Genomic DNA, 21,258 nt, shown 5'->3' with positions numbered 1-21,258 from the left:
GTGCGATATTCAAAACAAAATAATCTCAAAATTTAAATTCAAGTATTATACGGCATTTTAAAGATACTCTACTCGTTAATCCAATCACATTGTCCGATTTCAAAAAGGCTTTACGGTGAAAGCAAAACATTAGATTATTTTAGCATAGCACCTCAGGGAAAAAAAGAGCAATTTTCCAAGCACGATAGCCATCACAAAACCAGATATACAGCTAAAATTAAGCACTAACCTTTGACAATCTTCATCAAATGACACTCCTAGGACATCATGTTAGACAATACATGCATTTTTTGTTCGATCAAGTTTATATTTATATCCAAAAACCCAATTTTTACATTGGCGCATGACGTTCAGAAAATGTTTTCTCCCCATAACCTCCGGTGAATAGGCACATTTAATTTACAGAAGAACTCATAAACGTTGAAAAAATGTATAACAATTATTTAAAGAATTAGAGATAATCTACTCCTTTATGCAACAACTGTCAGATTTCAAAATAACGTTACGGAAAAAGCACATTGTTCAATATTCTGAGTACAGAACTTAGCCTTCAATGCTAAGCTATACAGTTAGCCTACAACCACGGCGTCGACAAATCTCTAACAATATGTTCGAAATATTTACTTACCTTTGCTGATCTTCGGCGGAATGCACTCGGATGGGCACCCACTTCCACAAGAAATGTCCATTTGTTCTGAAAAGTCCATTTATGTCCAAATACGTCCGTTTTGTTAACCCATCCAGAACACTTTACAATGCCATGTGGCGTGGACGCAAATCCATAGACGAAATGTTCAAAGTTCCATTACCGTTTGTAGAAACACGTCAAACGATGTTTACAATCAATCCTTTAGGGTATTTTTTTATAGTAAAATTGCGATAATTTTACAACCGGGCAATAGCTATTCATCCCAGAAGAAAAATATAAAAACGATGACGTCACGTGCACGCGCATCATAAGACACCTCTCCTCAGACTGGCCAATGATTGACTGAGCCAAAATGATCTGCCCGGTAACAGCTGACGGTTGAAACCAGTTCCTAAAGATTGTTGACAGCCAATGGAAGAGTTAGGAGGTGTAACGTAAATCCTATGTCACTGTAGCTTTTCAAGGGATTCAAAACAAAAACTACATTTCTAATTTCTCCCACTTCCTGATTCAATTTTTCTCAGGTTTTTTGCCTGCCATATGAGTTCTGTTATACTCACAGACACCATTCAAACAGTTTTAGAAACTTCAGATTGTTTTCTATTCAAATATATTAATAATATGCATATTCTATTTTCTGGGCCAGAGTAGTAACCTGTTTAAATTGGGTATGTTTTTCATCCGGCCGTGAAAATACTGCCCCCTAGCCCCTATAACAATACTTTAAAACCATTTAAATATAATACATAGAAATGTTGTGTTGGACTATAGTAGATGAAGAATCAATATCTTTTTAGACTGAGTATTTATCGGGTCAATATGTTAGTGTATTATGTCTGTAACAGTGTATTTATATGTGAAAATGTGTTCGTATTATAAATTGTATTTTAATGTTTAAGGACTCTTGGAAGATTAGTCCAAATGAGGACTAAAAGAGATCTAAATAAAAAATCGAATCAAACCATTGAGAGCATTTTGACTGGCTGCATCTCCGTTTGATTCAGCAATTGCAAGGCACGCGACTACAAAGCACTACAGAGGGTGGTGAGTACGGCCCAGTACATCTCTGGGGCTGAGCTCCCTGCCATCCAGGACCTCTATACCAGGCAGTGTCAGAGGAAGGCCCACAAAAAATGACTCCAGGCCACCCAAGCCATAGACAGTTCTCTCTGCTCCCGCAGGGCAGACGGTACCAGTGCACCAAGTCTGGAACAAACACGACCCTGAACCGCTTTTACCCCCAAGCCATAAGACTGCTAAAAGCTAATCAAATGGCTACTCAAACTACCTGCATTGACCCTTTTGTGAACAAAGTCTCTTGCACACACACACACATATATATATATATATATATATATATATATATATATATATATATATATATACATACATACATACATACATACAATGTGCACATACATACATACATACATACATACATACATACATACATACATACATACATAACATGTGCACACTTGCATACTGACTTCACACGCACAAACTCACACTTTCACACTCACCACATACGCTCTATTATCTATCCTGTTGCCTAGTCACTTTACCTCTACCTATACAGTTGAAGTCGGAAGTTTACATACACCTTAGCCAAATACATTTAAACTCAGTTTTTCACAATACCTGACATTTAATCCTAGTAAAAATGTCCTGTCTTAGGTCAGTTAGGATAACCACTTTATTTTAAGAATGTGAAATGTCTATGTAAACTACCGACTTCAACTGTATGTACATAGCTACCTCAATTACCCCCTACCCCTGCACATCAACTCGGTACTTGTACTCCCTGTATATAGCCATGTTCTTTTTTTACTCGTTATTTTTATTCACTGTGTATTTATTCCTTGTCACTATTTTAATATTGATCTTTAACTCTGCATTGTTGGAAAAGGGCCCGTAAGTAAGCATTTCACTGTTAGTCTACATTTGTTGTTTAAGAAGCATGTGACACATAAAATTAGATTTTTTGCATTATACCCTGGTTGTCCTGAACAGAATTAGCCTATGTTTGTCGTATTGTGAAGGAAATTTGCCGCGGAACACGCACTTGAATGCACTCATGACTCTGTTCTATGCACAACAAAATTACGATCTGTTTGTCTTAATTGGCTTTTCAAGCCAAACACTGTAAGATCTTTTTTTTTTTACTTAGCTATAGAATAAGCTTTCAAATTATACCAACCTGACCCAGATTGCGCTTTATAATGGAACGGTTTTGGATTGCGTAAACAACAGTAATTATGTGATGGTGAGGACGCAGGGCTGTGTGCTTGTTTCAGTTCCTCATTGGCAAAGCTAGGAGAGCTAAAAAACTAAAAGCACCTTATAGTTGAAGGATCTTTCCTTGAGTCATATAAAAGTGCATTGAAATTACTTAAGAACTGTGTACAGTTTGGAGAGGTGTTTGGCCACCTTTCCAACCCTCATTTGTTCTTGTCTTGCACCTGCTCTACTCTAAAATGTAATTCAATATTCCTATTATCTTACTGAATGTATCCAGAGTATTTTCAGATTTCATTATTGACAAATGCTGTGAAAAGTACAGTAAATGTAAAATGCACATAAAATCAGCAGTGTTTAGTCCCAGCTGTCCACTGCATTGAGGCTAGGTAACACTGTCACCACCGATAAATCCATGATAATCGAGAATTTTAATAAGCATTTCTCCACGGCTGGCCATTCTTTCCTCCTGGCTACCCCAACCCCGGCCAACAGCTCCGCACCCCCCGCAGCTACTTGCCCAAGCCTCCCCAGCTTCTCCTTCACCCAAATCCAGAAAGCAGATGTTCTGAAAGAGCTGCAAAACCTGGACACGTACAAATCAGCTGGACTAGACAATCTGGACCCTCTCTTTCTAAAATGATCCGCCTCCATTGTTGCAACCCCGATTACCAGTCTATTCAACATCTTTCGTATCGTCCAAGATCCCTAAAGATTGGAAAGCTGCCGCGGTCATCCCCCTCTTCAAAGGGGGTGACACTCTAGACCCAAACTTTTATAGACCTATATCCATCCTGCCCTGCCTTTCTGAAGTCTTCGAAAGCCAAGTTAATAAACAGATCACTGACCATTTCGAATCCCACCATGCCTTCTCCGCTGTGCAATCCGTTTTTCGAGCTGGTCACAAGTGCACCTCAGCTAGCTACGCTCAAGGTACTAAACGATATCATAACCGCATCAATAAAAGACAGTACTGTGCAGCCATCTTCATCAACCTGGCCAAGGCTTTCGAATCTGTCAATCACCGTATTCTTATCGGCAGACTCAACAGCCTTGGTTTCTCAAATGACTGCCTCGCCTGGTTCACCAACTACTGCTCAGACAGAGCTCAGTGTGTCAAATCGGAGGGCCTGTTGTCAGGACCTCTGGCAGTCTCTATGGGGGTCCACAGGGTTCAATTCTCGGGCCGAGTCTTTTCTCTGTATATATCAACGATGTCACTCTTGCTGCGGGTGATTCCCTGATCCACATCTACGCAGACGACACCATTCTGTATACATCTGACCCTTCTTTGGACACTGTGTTAACTAACCTCCAAACGAGCTTCAATGCCATACAACACTCCTTCCGTGGCATCCAACTGCTCTTAAATGCTAGTAAAACCAAATGCATGCTTTTCAACTGATTGCTGCCCGCACCCGCCCCGCCCGACTAGCATCACTACTCTGGACGGTTCTGACTTAGAATATGTGGACAACTACAAATACCTAGGTGTCTGGCTAAACTGTAAACTCTCCTTCCAGACTCATATCAAACATCTCCAATCCAAAATTAAATCTAAAATCGGCTTCCTATTTCGCAAACAAAGCCTCCTTCACTCACGCCGCCAAACATACCCTCGTAAAACTGACTATCCTACCGATCCTCGACTTCGGCGATGTAATTTGCAAAATAGCTTCCAATACTCTACTCAGCAAACTGGATGCAGTCTATCACAGTGCAATCCATTTTGTCACTAAAGCCCCTTATACCACCCACCACTGCGAGCTGTATGCTCTCATCGGCTGGCCATCGCTACATATTCGTCGCCAGACTCACTGGCTCCAGGTCATCTAGTAGTCTTTGCTAGGTAAAGCTCCGTCTTATCTCAGCTCACTGGTCACCATAACACCCACCCGTAGCACGTGCTCCAGCAGGTATATCTCACTGGTCATCTCCAAAGCCAACACCTCCTTTGGCCGCTTTCCAGTTCTCTGCTGCCAATGACTGGAACGAATTGCAAAAATCGCAGAAGCTGGAGACTTATATTTCCCTCACTAACTTTAAACATCAGCTATCTGAGCAGCTAACTGATCGTTGAAGCTGTACATGGCCCATCTGTAAATAGCCCACCCAATCTACCTACCTCATCCCCATATTATTTTTATTTACTTTTCTGCTCTTTTGCACACCAGTATTTCTACATCTATCACTCCAGTGTTAATTTCCTAAATTGTAAGTACTTCACTACTATGACCTATTTATTGCCTTACCACCTCACGCCATTTGCACACACTGTATATAGACTTTATTTTTTTTCTATTGTGTTATTGACTGTACGCTTGTATATTCCATGTGTTTCTGTCGCACTGCTTTGCTTTATCTTGGCCAGGTCACAGTTGTTTGGATTCAGTCTTGTCTCAGGTGAACTGTTGTGTCCTCGCCTTTCGTCTGATAATTTCACCATAATCTCAAGGTGTTCTCTTTCCATTGCTTCCATGGTTATGCATTTGCTTTTTATAGTTCTTCTGTTAGAAACATTTTCAATGTGCCCATATCCATATTGGCCAATTTCCACAAATCTAAGGGGTTAAGATGGTAAAACAGTACGTTGAGCATTTGATTCAGCCTTCTAGAGTGCCAGATAGGTAGGCTTTGCACTATTGACACTATTCCATTGGTTCCATTGCTCATTGAGCGCAGCTATGGTATTTGAAAGAAACAAATACCTTTTGAACCCTGGTGTGGTAACGGTCAGGGATGCATGTTATCAGTCAGGAGAGAGCATTGCAGGCAGTCATGCTCTGTAGTCTGTAGTTGTGAAGCACATATTACGAGACTCCACTGATGAATGAACCTGGACTTCATATCCCATGGTGCCTCACAGTGATTGATGAGGCTGTTTATGCTTGAGCGCCTCATAAAAACATTCTGGGTTAAGACCTGTCAGTCCTCCTGGCTTCATACAGGTGTGTGGTTTGGTTTGCCTGCAGTGCTCTTTACAAGGCCTCAGAAAAATGGCCGACTGGATGCGGCAGAAAGCTAGCATAGCTTGGTTAAACCAGACTGAATGCTACACTCTTCAGTCTGGTTTAACTATACTAGGAGAGGACTGCTGCTGTGTGAGAGAATCAAGAACACCGAACAAAACAGCATAATGAGATGAATATGTAGTCCCCGGCTGCTCCCATGGTGGTGGGCCGGTCAAGAGGAGAACTGGCACTCTGCCCTGGCCGTGGAGAATGACTGGTGGGCATCGCCTTGGCTATAGCTCCGTTGGCTTTTCAGACATAATTAACTTACCATCTCCATCATAGTGCTATTGACCGATGGCATGTGTTCACTAGAAGGGGCTGTGGTTTGGTTAGCGTGAGCCGACAGACTGAGCAGACAGTGGCCCAAGGAGTCATTTGGTTGTCTACAGTACAAACAAGCTCTTTACACGCTGAGAAATCTGTCAATTGAATGTGTTATTGCGTATTCATGCTTAGAAGGGAAATTCAAAAAATCTACAGTATAAATATCCGATTTTGCTTGGTCCAGGAGCTGCCTATGGCCAGTGTTTTCTTTCCGTTTGGCTAGTTTCATGAACTTCTTACTGTGATAAAGTCACTGCCGACATCAATAATTACATTTGAATGCTCATAATCTTTCATCTAGGCTCCCAGAACCAAATCTTGCCCTATGCAACAGTCTGCCATGAGGGACTAGATCATCTTTAGCATATATACCAAGCTAATCTAATAGAGGTGTAGAAGTGTCCATACAGAAGATGGGCCTAGTGGAGTATAAACCCTGGGAAACATGGAAGGATGGAATCTGGAATCTGACTCATCCCTAACAGCTACTGAAGACTGCAGGAATTCTGGTAAATGTGGGGAGATATCTCATAAACAGAAACACTTGTGTTGTTTATGTACTGTAAAACTTCAGTCCTCATTTTGGTGCAGGACGTACCATGATAATGGTAATGGCAGTTTCAATAGGGCCTCTTGTCAGATTTAACAGAGCTTTTACACTGAGTGTACAACATATTAGGAACACCTTCCTAATATTGAGTTGCACCCCCCCATATGCTGGACGGCTCTATGTATGAGTTGGATGCCTAAGGTATGTATAGTTTCTGCTGTAATAACCCATAGTTCTTTGCAGGTTGACATTTATTGTCATGAGTCTTGTCCTGAAGGCAGAACTGAGCGATTTCCCCTTAGATAGGCCAGCTGTAAAGTAAAAATGTACTATATTGTAAAAGTTCATAAAAACAAAAATGTGCTTTTTGTTCTTCATTTAAGGTTAGTATTAGCCATTAGGTTTAAAATCTGATTTCGTTACTTTGTGGCTGTGCCAGCTAGTGACGACTCTGCAAAGGTGCCTCCAGAACAAGATTCATGACAAAAAGCTCTAACCTGCTAACCGTTTCTGGTTATTCAGTTTTACATAAGCAGGTCCATTCTCGTAGCTGTGTTCCAAGCAGTCTGGTCTGCGCCCACGGGTCATTAAGATATGCTTTGGCTACGTCAGCTAGAATCTAGAGGAAACAGGCTAGTGATAGCAGTGGACACAGGCCCGCTTATCAACCCAACATGTGGACCTGATGTTGTGGAAAAGGAGACGTTATGAAGCATAAAGAGAGAGGTAGGCACTGGTCCAAAAGGATGATTTGCTTACTCATTCAAGGCTTGTTTCTTGTCATAATTTGTGTGGCAGATGGAAGATGTTGCTCTTTTTTTTGTTACTATGGTCTCAGATCAAGGAAAGTTGTTTTTGAATTTTCACAACATTATCTAGCTACTGTTATATGATACAGATTTATGAGTGACCCAACCAAACCCAGTAATGGTTAACACACATGCCATAGTTTTATAAAGAAAAAGCACTTGAAGTATTGTTGATGACAGCCTTCTCCCATAGCTATAGTGCTGTTCCCGTAACAGCCAGGGACTCTCATTAGAGACCGTATGGAGATATATGGACCACCACTACATATTATCCTGACCTCTACTGGAGGCCCTGTTATTGACCTGGGACTGGCCTGGGAGGCCACACCTGCTAGGGCCCCTCTAAAGTGGGTTAAAGTCGAGCCAACAGAGGGCCCCTGATTGCTGTCCTTAGGGAGTCGAAAAGAACTAAGCCTAGTCTCCCTCATGTATTATGAGAAACACTAATACTATTTTAATGTTTACCATAGGGGACAGAACCCCAGATTTTACCATCAGGATTAGTATTTAGTACTATTCTGATTGGAATTCATGAGTAGGCCTAATTGTCGATGTTGGAGTCAACTGACATCCAGAGGGTAATGAGAGTAACAGCACGCATGCCCCTCCCACCTGAGGATCTGTCTTTTTCAGCCATCTATTTCCCGTTTTTGAGGGGTGCAAAATCCACTTGTCACTTAAATCTCACTGAGATTTAACACACCATCTCAACACTTACATCACAAGAAAGAGAAGAAAGATAACTATTTTGATGGGTGTAAATGTTTTGTGGAATTGAAAATAGTAAATCATTTAATACAGTTCAAATGTTTACAAATTAGATGTGCCGAAATGAAAGCAAATTCCAAAAATGAACGCTCGGATTCTATTGATATGTCTGATTTTGCAAACAATGTAAAGTATTTTTAGATCAATTTAATCTAGAGCCAAGCATGTACAGTTGAAGTCGGAAGTTTACATACACTTAGGTTGGAGTCATTAAAACTCGTTTTCAACCACTCCACAAATTTCTTGTTAAACTATAGTTTTGGCAAGTCGATTAGGATATCTACTTTGTGCATGACACAAGTAATTTTTCCAACAATTGTTTACAGACAGATTATTTCACTTATAATTCACTGTATCACAGTTCTAGTGGGTCAGAAGTTACACTACACTAAACAGCTTGGAAAATTCCAGAAAATGATGTCACCGCTCAGAAAGGAGACACGTTCTGTCTCCTAGAGATGAACGTACTTTGGTGCGAAAAGTGCAAATCAATCCCAGAACAACAGCAAAGGACCTTGTGAAGATGCTGGAGGAAACGGGTACAAAAGTATCTATCCACAGTAAAACGAGTCCTATATCGACATGACCTGAAAGGCTGCTCAGCAAGGAAGAAGCCACTGCTCCAGAACCACCATAAAAAAGCCAGACTACGGTTTGCAACTGCACATGGGGATAAAGATCATACTTTTTGGAGAAATGTCCACTGGTCTGATGAAACAAAAATAGAACTGTTTGGCCATAATGACCATCATTATGTTTGGAGGAAAAAGGGGGAGGCTTGCAAGCCGAAGAACTCCATCCCAACCGTGAAGCACGGGGGTGGCAGCATCATGTTGTGGGGGTGCTTTGCTGCAGGAGGGACTGGTGGCATCATAGATGCTGGTGGCATCACAAAATAGATGGCATCATGAGGATGGACAATTATGTGGATATATTGAAGCAACATCAGTCAGGAAGTTAAAGCTTGGTCGCAAATGGGTCTTCCAAATGGACAATGACCCCAAGCATACTTCCAAAGTTGCGGCAAAATGGCTTAACCTGTCTGTGCTGGGGGCAGTATTTTTACGGCCGGATGAAAACATACCCAATTTAAACAGGTTACTACTCTGGCCCAGAAAGTAGAATATGCATATTATTAGTAGATTTGGATAGAAAACACTCTGAAGTTTCTAAAACTGTTTGAATGGTGTCTGTGAGTATAACAGAACTCATATGGCAGGCAAAAACCTGAGAAAAAGTCAACCAGGAAGTGGAGGATCTGAGAATTGTAGTTCTTCTTTCTCGTCCCATTCGAAACTACAGTATCTGTGGGGTTACGTTGCACTTCCTAAGGCTTCCATTGGCTGTCAAAAGCCTTCAGAAAGTTGTTTCAGCCTTCTCCTGTTACTGGGCAGATAATTGGAGCTCAGTTACTGAGTGGACTGCCTGTGGACAAAGGGATTGGATATGCGCGGTCACCCGAGCGCGTGACGGGTGTCTGTATAGCTCGCTGTGATGGCTGAGCTATGTACTCAGAATAATGAAAAATGTGCTTCCTTCGTAAAGCTATTTTAAAATCTGACAAAGCGGTTGCATCCAGGAGTAGTCTTCCCTGTGGCTCAGTTGGTAGAGCATGGTGTTTGCAACGCCAGCATGGTGTGTGCAACGCCAGGGTTGTGGGTTCGATTCCCACCGGGGGCCAGTACAAAACATTTAAAAAATATATATATATAAAAAAAATTATGAAATGTATGCATTCACTACTGTAAGTCGCTCTGGATAAGAGCGTCTGCTAAATAAAATGTAAAATGTAGTCTATCTATAATTCTTTAAATAATTGTTATATATTTTGTCAACTTTTATGATGAGTATTTTTGTAAATTGATGTGCACATTCACCGGAGGTTTTGGTGGGAATACATTTTCTGAACATCACGCGGCAATGTAAAATGCTGTTTTTGGATATAAATATGAACTTTATCAAACAAAACATACATGTATTGTGTAACATAATGTCCTAGGAGTGTCATCTGATGAAGATCGTCAAAGGTTAGTGCTTCATTTAGCTGTGTTTTGGGTTTTATTGACACGTCCTTGATTGGAAAATGGCTGTGTGATTATGTTTGTCCATGTACTCTCCTAACATAATCTAATGTTTTGCTTTCGCTGTAAAGCCTTTTTGAAATCGGACAATGTGGTTACATCAAGGAGAAGTGTATCTTTAAAATGGTGTAAAATAGTTGAATTATGACATTTTGTTGTTTTTGAATTTGCCGCCCTGATATTTCACTGGCTGTGTCCCGCAGGTGGAACGCTAGCGTCCCACGTAGCCCATAGAAGTTAAGGACAAAAAGTTGGAGTGGCCATCACAAAGCCCTGACCTCAATCCCATCGAAAATGTGTGGACAGAACTGAAAAAGCGTGTGCGAGCAAGGAGGCCTACAAGGAGCAAGGAGGCCTGAGTCTCTATAACCTTGTGACGTGAAAATAACCCTCCTGATGAACCACATTACAGGTTTCCTGTAGTGAGTCTGCTCCCCATCCCTGGTAGACGTCTAGGCACACCACTTGTCAGGAGATGCTAATAACCGCTTGAACTATTGTGACTTCTGTGCAGACAAACGGCGTGTCAAATGATCTCATAGTGAATAGGAGCACTCCATTATGAAGCCCGGCCCGGCCCGACGGCTCTGGTAAGGAAGGTCGCCAGCAATTAACCTCAGAACTGGCAAGAGGCCCCCGCCAAGGCATTCTCAGATTTGAAGATGATTGGATGTGACAAAAACAAGGTAAACAATAAGACATGGCATAAGCCGGGATGTTTACATAGCTGCGGCAGAGCCTGAGTTGAAAACAAACAGCGCCTCACAAAGTGATGGGTGGCATGTAAACCAGCGGGTTGGGATGCTTTATTCAGCTGAAGTGCATTTTGTTGGGCCACGGTTGGATTGAAGTAGCTGAGCTGTATACAGACACTACATTCCTCTTGCTCTTATGCCCTACTGTGGTGGATGGGACTAGGAGGTGTCTTTGACTCCTCTAGTCGTGGTTAGAGCTCCATTCACACATCCTGCAACACGCTGCAACACATCATGCCCAGCCCTCAGGCGGTATCAAAACACTAAGACAGCTTCCTGTGTTCTACCAGTGCTCTATACAGGAGTCTGTGAAGTGGCTAAATACAGGTGTCTGAATGACAGGGAGGGGACAGACTCAAAGGTCTGTGAGAGGAGCTGTGCTGGATCTGTTTGTCAGGCGCCCAGCTAGCATCACGTCATGTGAAATAATGGGTGCGGCCAGCCGAAAATGTGAAATAACAGGCTGATCTACAGTCAGAATTTTAGACACACCTACTCATTCTAGGGTAGCCACCCTTTGCCTTGATGACAGATTTGCACACTCTTGGCATTCTCTCAACAAGCTTCATGAGGTAGTCACCTGGAATGCATTTCAATTAACAGGTGTGCCTTGTTAATTTGTGGAATTTCTTTCATTCTTAATGCGTTTGAGCCAATCAGTTGTGTTGTGACAAGGTAGAGCAGCTCAAATAAGCAAAGAGAACCAACAGTCCATCATTACTTTAAGACATGAATGTCAGTCAGCGCTATGATGACAGGGAGGGGACAGACAGAGAACCATGATGAAACTGGTTCTCATGAGGACCGCCACAGGAAAGGAAGACCCAGAGTTTCCTCTGCTGCAGAGGATAAGTTCAGTCGAGTTACCAGTCTCAGAAATTGCAGCCCAAATAAATGCTTCACAGAGTTCAAATAACTGTTCAGAGGAGACTGTGTGAATCAGGCCTTCGTGGTTGAATTGCTGCAAAGAAACCACTACGAAAGGACACCAATAAGAAGAAGCGACTTGCTTGGGACAAGAACCAAGAGCAATGGACATTCGACCGGTGGAAATCTGTCCTTTGGCGTGATGAGTCCAAATTTGAGATTTTTGGTTCCAACCGCCGTGCCTTTGTGAGACGCAGAGTAGGTGAACAGATGATCTCCGCATGTGTGGTTCCCACCGTGAAGCATGGAGGAGGAAGTGTGATGGTGTGGGGGTGCTTTACTGGTGGCACTGTCAATGATTTATTTAGAATTCAAGGCACACTTAACCAGCATGGCTACCACAGCATTCTGCAGCGATACGCCATCCCATCTGGTTTGCGCTATCATTTGTTTTTTAACAGGACAATGAACCAACGCACTTCCAGGCTGTTTAAGGGCTATTTGACCAATAAGGAGAGTGATGGAGTGCTGCATCAGATTACCTTGCCTCCACAATCACCCAACCTCAACCCAATTGAGATGGTTTGGGATGAGTTTAACAGCAGAGTGACGGAAAAGCATATTTGGAAACTCTTTCAAAACAGTTGGAAAAGCATTCCTCCTGAAGCTGGTTGAGAGAATGCCAAGAGTGTGCAAAGCTGTCATCAAGGCAAAGGGTGACTACTTTTGATGAATCTCAATCTAAAATATATTTTGATTTGTTTAACAGTGGTTACTACATGATTCCATATGTGTTGTTTCATATTTTTTGATGTCTTCGCTATTATTCTACAATGTAGAAAATAGTAAAATAAAGAAAAACTCTTGAATGAGTAGCTGTGTCCAAACTTTTGACTGGTACTGTATGTTGTACTCAAATGAGCTATTTGTATGACTTAGAAATGTGGTAATTAGTTGTTGAGCTGGAAATGTTCATGTTTACGATAATATTTATTTACATTTCTATTCAGTGAACCCTCTCATTTAATCCAAAATTAAACACGCCATGTGATTTCAGTATCATAGGCGAACAAAATCAGAGTTTATTTCTCGCCTTGTCAGTTTCCCAAACAACTGGTCTATTTAACAAGCCAGACCCTCCCTCCCTCTCTCTGAGCGGTTTGTTTCTCTCTGTGTTCAAGCCTGTGTTGTTGCTGCTTTTAATTGAAAGCGACATCCAGCTTCATGTCAGGCAAAGCTGCCTCACATTTCTCTCTTTCACACTCACAGCCTCCCTGTTATGTTTTCCCAACTCTCTTTGTGGCCAGAACATTGAATGTTTTTCTATTTGTCCCTCAGAAGAGGGTGAAAAGAAGGAGGAGGGGGAAAGGGCAGTTGTTTGCTTAGACAGCAGTGAAGGGCCAGGATGTGATCCTTCCCCCTCCAAGTCCAGAGCCAAAAGCCGTCCATGCACACACACGCACACAGGCACACACATATGTTTCGGTGCTCTGAGGAATAACTTAATGTAAATTAACAGCTGGGAAAGCAGTCCATGGCAAGCACGCGCCTCCTCAACAGACAGCCTGAGTCCTACACACCTCAGTCCAGACTCCGGAGACAGCAAAGCACATTGCAACTAGCCTACCACACATGGTCTTAAGGACGTGGCACAGATTACATTTATATGGTTTAGGTATACACCATGACATGGAGGCGGGCCATATCAGGGCTGGTGCCAACCAGACACTTGTTGGTCCAACAAAACACTTGTTGGTCAAGTGTTGTGTGTAGTGCCCATTGGCAGAGAGTTGGCACAGACCTGTGTGAGCATGATGGAACTTGTAGAGAGAAGTGCTGCTGGAATGGCTTCTCCCTATCTTGTATCTTTCCTGGAGGCTTCAGCAGTAAGACACATATTTTTGTCCAGGTTCCAGGAGAGTCATCTCTCAGTCCTCTGAGCATTCACACATTCAGGATCCTCTCCTCTTTATCCCCAACAATAGTGTGTGTGGAACAATCCAGTGATGTCACCCCTCACTCTGTCTTTGCCCCTATCCCATTTCTGTGCTGCACACTTGGCAGGGTTTCAACACAGCCTGGGGGGAAACGATAGCGGTCACACGTACATGCATTCATGCTCACATACACAATAGCATGTCAGAAAGCTCACATCACACGCACCTCTGAGCCGATTCCCATTCAGTCACTAACAAAGAGTGAGGATTAAAAATGTGTTTTGTTAAGCCTTGTAGCTTGGCCATGAGTTTGTTGTCCTTGACTCAGTAATATGGCTGATCAAAATAAGTTTACCTACGCTCGAAACATAACATTTACTCTATGCTTATATCTCATCAGTATCTTCAGTGGAAGCTGTTGAGTTGTTTTATTTCATTTTCCTCTTAGGGGGGGAGAGAGAGAACATTCAAGGCCCCCTGCCAAACGTAGCTATATTCTTTCTGGGTTTTAAAACAGGAAATATTGATATTGGCCGACCATTTCAAAACCGATTCCTTTTGGTCTGCCTTGTGGACAGCGCTACACCGTCATTTGGTCAGACCCAAAGTTTTACTTAAAACCATGAATGGATCCCAGTGTTGTTCTAGTATCACCAACAGGGGTTTGGAGCTACATACTGTACGCCCCTCTCCCTGCCTGGCTCAATCTGTGCTGCTTTTGGTCAAACACAAAACCTACCACAGAGATCGGGAGGTCTGTGCAGATACCATAGATAACTCTGGTTCCATGGGTCCCCCAGAGGGGAGAGAGGGGTATACCGAGCCAAAGATACACATGGGCATGAGCATTCGTGCATATGTACTGTATACGTGCTGACACACACATGCATACACACACACTCTCTCACACACACGCATAGATACGCTCTCACACACACACCCTGCTGTACTGTGTGCTCTGGCAGTGGCAGCAGGGACCCATGTGTTAATGCTTATGCCACTCCTCATGCCATTAGTCAAGCTTTACTAGAACCACCATACAGCATTACAGTCCTGACAGAATATTACAGCCCAGGACACAAAAAAACAGACTTCAATGAATGTGTTGACATGACTGCTGATCCCAGAAAATCATTATTTTCCTCTAACTATAAATACAAACTGGGAAACGTGACCTTTGGCCCCCGGGGCTCCAACATTTACTTCTCTGTAATTCCTCTGTTATCTGCAGTGGTATGTAATGGGTGAGTGTAGGACTGGTGGGAGCAGTACACTGGTACTGTGTCTGGCCTAATTAGAATCACATGGGCTTCATCAATCACTGTAGTGTAAGGCGCGGGATAGCCAAGGAGGGAGAGCGGGATGGATCCAGGTTATGGTGGTGTGTAGAGAAGAATGGGTGTCGCAGTATAATGTAGAGAAAACAGATGTAGACTGACCGGTGAGTGTCTGTGACACAGGGCCTAGTGAGTTATATGACTGACATGGTGCATGGTGCTGCTCTGCTGTTGGGGAGAGATACGAGATTGTTTATTTAACCTGAGGACAGCAGGGGTGGTTAGGACTACTCGCCCTCCCTGACTGCCTTGGTGTGATGCTGTCTTGTGTCATATACTGTATATAGTGATGTCATTACAGCTGCAAATTGAAACAACCTGTCCACTCTGACTTTGGCTCACGTCCCTGTCAGTCGTAAGTTGACGTTGATTTTATGACGGATGAATGGAGGACTGGCGAGAGGGAGGTTAGAGGACTGGCGAGAGGGAGGTTAGAGGACTGGCGAGAGGGAGGTTAGAGGACTGGCGAGAGGGAGGTTAGAGGACTGGCGAGAGGGAGGTTAGAGGACTGGAGAGAAGGAGCGTCATCAAGCCAATGAGGATCTGGGTTACATGAAGAGAGCTGTAGAGCGACAGAGAAAGGGAAATGAAGAGAGGGAGATGTTGCTCTCTGTGGTTTTACTCCATCTCTTCCAGATGTTCGGCATTTTGCCTTCTCACCGCCCACGTTTCATCTGCCTCTCCTCACACCTTTACACATTAGCACATGCGTCTGTTAGCATGGAAGGATGATAACCATTATGTAAAGAATTGTCCAAAGGGAGAAGTTCGAATGCTTCAGATATGCTTCAGTCTCCCTGTAGGGTTGTAATTCTCTGCCTTGTCCAGAGACATCAAAAACTAGAGAAACATGGGAATGGGTGAATAAAAGCGATATGCTTGGTTATGGTACGGTTCAATATGATATGGTAAAGAATGCTCTGTTCGCTGCTAATGTACGCTTTGTTTTTCCTTCCCAGCTGAGATACCAGCATGGCCTGTCCACTCCAGACCTCCGTCAGACCCTGCCCAACCTCAAGAACTTCCTGGAGCACGGCCTTCTAGTCCGATGGTAAGTACTTGTATAAGTCCACTCTCATTCACCCAGTGTCTTATTAGGTCACCCCACATAGCACTCTTGCTCTCACTATCTCTTACTTTACATATTTTCACTTCAGATGGTTTCAGTTGGAAATATCGGTGAACACAGCAGTGTATGTTTCTTAGGGGTTCTTCAAAACCAGCCTAAGGAGTTCAGAGTTAAACTCCACATGCGTTTGAACTTACTGTGTTTGTGTGCAGCTATTTCATGGGGTCTGATGGACGTCAGACATTCATTCAGATCTGCCGAGCCTCAGGCCGCAGGCATTGAATGACCCCACCATAGAACCTGAGAATCGGTCCATAGTAGAGACTTTCCCAGACTACAGCCGCCAGTCCACCCATCACAGAACATTGACTTGAATGGGAATACCTGTTCTAGTAATTCTAATTCTATGACTCCAACCATCCAGCACACAGCCCTATAAAAGGGGAAATGATCTTCTTTGATCTGCTCTGCTCTCCCAGGGTCAGCAAAAGGGGAAAATGTGTTTTACAACCTTAATTGCATAACCTTTTGTTTTGAAAGGAAAGAGGCCATTTTAAAGCAAAGCAATTGAATCCTCCATATCCTCCTAATGGGAAGTGGAAGCCCTTAATAACCCTTTACACTCATGGGAATTGGCCTATATGGATAGGGCTAAATTGAACTGTTTGTAATAGAATAAATATGAAAAGCAGATGCATAACCATGGTAGCAATTGAAAGGGAACAGTTTGGAGATTATGGGAAAGTTATTAATCCAAAGGTGAGTACACAACAGTTCACCTGACACAAGACTGAATCCAAACATTACACTGTTGATTTAATGTGCATTTTACATTTACTGAACTTTGTGCTACATTTGTTGATAACGAAATCTGAAAATACTCTGGATACATTCAGTAGCATGATAAGAATATTCCTGGAAAAATGAGGGTAGGTGAAACATAAGACAAACATTTCTTACAAGGGTTTGAGTGAGAGGACTAACTGGTGTCTCCAAGTGGACACACACCTCTACAAAGGGTCTTCAACTATAAGGTGTTTTTTTTATGCTCTCCTAGTTGTGCCGTTGAGGAACTAAAGCAAACACAATTGTAGTTGTTTTGTTTGGAACACAACCCTGCACCTTCACCATCACACAGTTGGGGCTCTATTTTAACAAACCTAACACAGTGTTAAATCAAAGGGCTCTATTTTAACAAACCTAACACAATGGTAAATCTAAGGGCTCTATTTTAACAAACCTAACACAATGGTAAATCTAAGGGCTCTATTTTAACCAACCTAACACAATGGTAAATCTAAGGGCTCTATTTTAACCAACCTAACATAATGGTAAATCTAAGGGCTCTATTTTAACAAACCTAACACAATGGTAAATCTAAGGGCTCTATTTTAACCAACCTAACACAATGGTAAATCTAAGGGCTCTATTTTAACCAACCTAACACAATGGTAAATCTAAGGGCTCTATTTTAACCAACCTAACACAATGGTAAATCTAAGGGCTCTATTTTAACCAACCTAACACAATGGTAAATCTAAGGGCTCTATTTTAACCAACCTAACACAATGGTAAATCTAAGGGCTCTATTTTAACCAACCTAACACAATGGTAAATCTAAGGGCTCTATTTTAACCAACCTAACACAATGGTAAATCTAAGGGCTCTATTTTAACCAACCTAACACAATGGTAAATCTAAGCGCAGGCGGTAGCGCTATAGGTTCAGGGATGTGTCAGTAATATTTGAACTATTTTCACTATCACAATTATTGGTGCACTTGCTGGCGTTGGTGCGGAAGGGCTGGATTTTGATGAAAAAACAAGTTGTGGGTGTGTCAAGTCTTGGCCCCTCACTGGCCAATCAGAATGTAGGCCTATCTTTGCTAAATATGTTAACTTGAATCCATTTGTAGTCCACATTTGTTCTAAGTAAATTTCATGGCTTCAATAGCATTCATAGTGATATTTGGCCTAGGCCTACCTGAAATTCCAAATCAAATTGTTTTGGTCACGTACACTTATTTAGCAGATGTTATTGCGGGTGTAGTGAAATGCTTGTGTTTCTAGCTCCAACAGTGCAGTAGTATCTAACAATACACACAAATCTAAAAGTAAAGGAATGCAATTAAGAAATATATAAATATTAGATCGAGAAATTTCGGAGTGGCATGGACTAAAGTAGGATAGAATACAGTATAACAGATGAGTAAAGCAGTATGTAAACATTATTAAAGTGGCCAGTGATTCCATGTCTAAGGTGCAGGGTTGCGTAACCGGGTGGAAGCCGGCCAGTGATGGCTATTTAACAGTCTGATGGCCTTGAGATGTTGTTTTTTAGTCTCTCTGCCCCAGCTTTGATGTACCTGAAATTGCAAACTAACGTGCTTTAATAACAGCCCTTACTTTTCAATCAATCAAATGTATTTATAAAGCCCATTTTTACATCAGCAGATGTCACAAAGTGCTATATAGAAACCCAGCCTAAAACCCCAAACAGCAAGCAATGCAGGTGTAGAAGCATGGTGGCTAGGCAAAAACTCCTTTTGAAAGGCATGAACCTATGAAGAATCCTAGAGAGATACAAGGCTCTGAGGGGTGGCCAGTCCTCTTATGGCTGTGCCGGGTGGAGATTATAACAGAACATGGCCAAGATGTTCAAACATTCATAGATGGACCAGCAGGGTCGAATAATAATAATCACAGTGGTTGTCGAGGGTGCAACAGGTCAGCACCTCAGGAGTAAATGTCAGTTGGCTTTTCATAGCCGATCATTCAGAGTCAGCAGGTGCGGTAGAGAGAGAGTCGAAACAGCACGTCCGGTGAACAGGTAAGGGTTCCATAGCCGCAGGCAGGACAGTTGAAACTGGAGCAGCAGCACGACCAGGTGGACTGGGGACAGCAAGGAGTCATCATGCCAGGTAGTCCTGAGGCATGGTCTGTGGTCAGAGAGGGAGAGAGACCCTAGCCCCCCGACACAAACTATTGTATCATAACTACTGGAGGCTGAGACAGGAGGGGTCGAGAGCCACTGTGGCCCCATTCGTCGATACCCCCCCGGACAGGGCCAACCAGGCAGGATATAACCCCACCTACTTTGCCAAAGCACAGTCCCAATACCACTAGAGGGATATCTTCAACCACCAACTTACTCCCCTGAGACAAGGCTGAGTATAGCCCACAAAGATCTCCCCCACGGCACGAACCCGAGGGGGGCGCCGACCCGGACAGGAAGTTTACGTCAGTGACGCACCCCTCCTAGGGACGGCATGGAAGAGCACTAGTAAGCCAGTGACTCAGCCCCTGTAATAGGGTTAGAGGCAGAGAATCCCAGTGGAGAGAGGGGAACTGGCCAGGCAGAGACAGCAAGGGCGGTTTGTCGCTCCAGTGCCTTTCCATTCACCTTCACACCCCTGGGCCAGACTACACTCAATCATAGGACCTACTGAAGAGATGTTGTTGTTTCCGCAATTAAACCGGTCCGTTACCCACCTAACCGAGATTACGATTTGTATCATTTAAAAGCTTGTTTTATTGCCAACATGACTAGCTAAGTTATAAAATACAACAGTACAGTGTTAGGCTTTCCCAATGCAACTCAGGGAAACAGATCATCATTTTGGTGCTCATAGAAAGGAGTCATGATTGCATTCATGTGCATTCATGTGCCGTGGCTAATTTTCTTCACAGTAGACAAACATAGGCTCATTCTGTTCAGAACAACCCAGGGTATAACGTCATGTCATCTTGTAACTGTACATCAAACATAGTGATCATAAACATTGACTCTGTATATTACATGAGTTTTATGTATTGGGATGTGAAGTGCACATTTTGTATGACATCAAAGTTGTATTTATTATAATCCTCAACGTCTCATCTTTCAAAATACATAGAGTCCTCTTAATGTACAGCATTTCCCTCACTCGGACAACAAACTCAGACAACAAAACATTTGCAAAAGTTGCTCATTTAGAGGGAGGGATGAGGTCATCTTCTTGCCACTCGAGGTGCTGAAGTTAAGAACAGCTGTCAGTCAAAACCCATACAGAGCTGTGAAGCCCAGACCCTGAGCTCTGACCGGCTGTCAGTCAAAACCCGTACAGAGCTGTGAAGCCCAGACCCTGAGCTCTGACTGGCTGTCAGTCAAAACCCATACAGAGCTGAGAAGCCCAGACCCTCTGACATCATGCATAGCATTTTACTGTTCACCCTTAACAAATGTAGGCGTTTATCGGTGGAAAGGGTTAAGATAGAGGCAGATAGATGGAAGGTGGCCGGCTGACCCGGCGGTGTGTAGGGAGGCTTGGGAGTGGAGGTCGGGGGATTCCACCACTCCTTTCCTCTGGGTTCTGGGGCCCCACTCCACTGCCAGACAATGAGCCCGCAAATCAAATCTAATTTTATTTGTCACATGCGCCGAATACAACAGGTGTTACCTTACAATGAAATGTTTACTTACAAGCCCTTAACCAACAATGCAGTTGTAGAAGTAGAGTTAATAAAATATTTACTAAAGTAAAAAAAAAATGTAGTCAATCAAAAAGTAACAAATATACTCAGGGGAACTAGGTTTCCACTGTGTTGACTCAGGTGTCCCTTTCTGAGAACTGAATAAGTTCTCTCTTTCTCCGGAGCTGGCCATGTACACACACACACACAGGCGCACATACACACAGGCGCTTACGCAACATGCGCACACATACACTACATGACCAAAAGTATGTGGACACCTATGGAGTTGGTCCCCCCTTTGCTGCTGTAACAGCCTCTCTCTTCTGGGAAGGCTTTCCACTAGATGTTGGAACATTGCTGCGGGGACTTGCTTCCATTTACTCACGAGCATTAGTGAGGTCGGGTA

The 21,258-nt window shown here is 42.9% G+C and overlaps 1 protein-coding gene across 2 annotated transcripts in view; it reads left to right on the top strand.

Annotated features, from left to right (window-relative positions):
- The window catches only part of LOC106603537 (UV radiation resistance-associated gene protein), a 145,130-nt gene that overhangs the window by 106,016 nt on the left and 17,856 nt on the right, over positions 1-21,258 (top strand). For both annotated transcript variants that reach the window (XM_014197365.2, XM_045717107.1), the window contains exon 14: positions 16,289-16,380. In XM_014197365.2, the coding sequence (XP_014052840.2) occupies positions 16,289-16,380 (92 nt within the window). The remainder of the gene's footprint in view (positions 1-16,288; positions 16,381-21,258) is intronic.

The sequence above is a fragment of the Salmo salar genome, chromosome ssa04 (assembly GCF_905237065.1).
Source record: "Salmo salar chromosome ssa04, Ssal_v3.1, whole genome shotgun sequence".
NCBI classification, from domain to species: Eukaryota; Metazoa; Chordata; class Actinopteri; order Salmoniformes; family Salmonidae; genus Salmo; species Salmo salar.
Note: the sequence above shows the minus strand (reverse complement) of the source record. Positions and strands in the feature narration are given on the sequence as shown.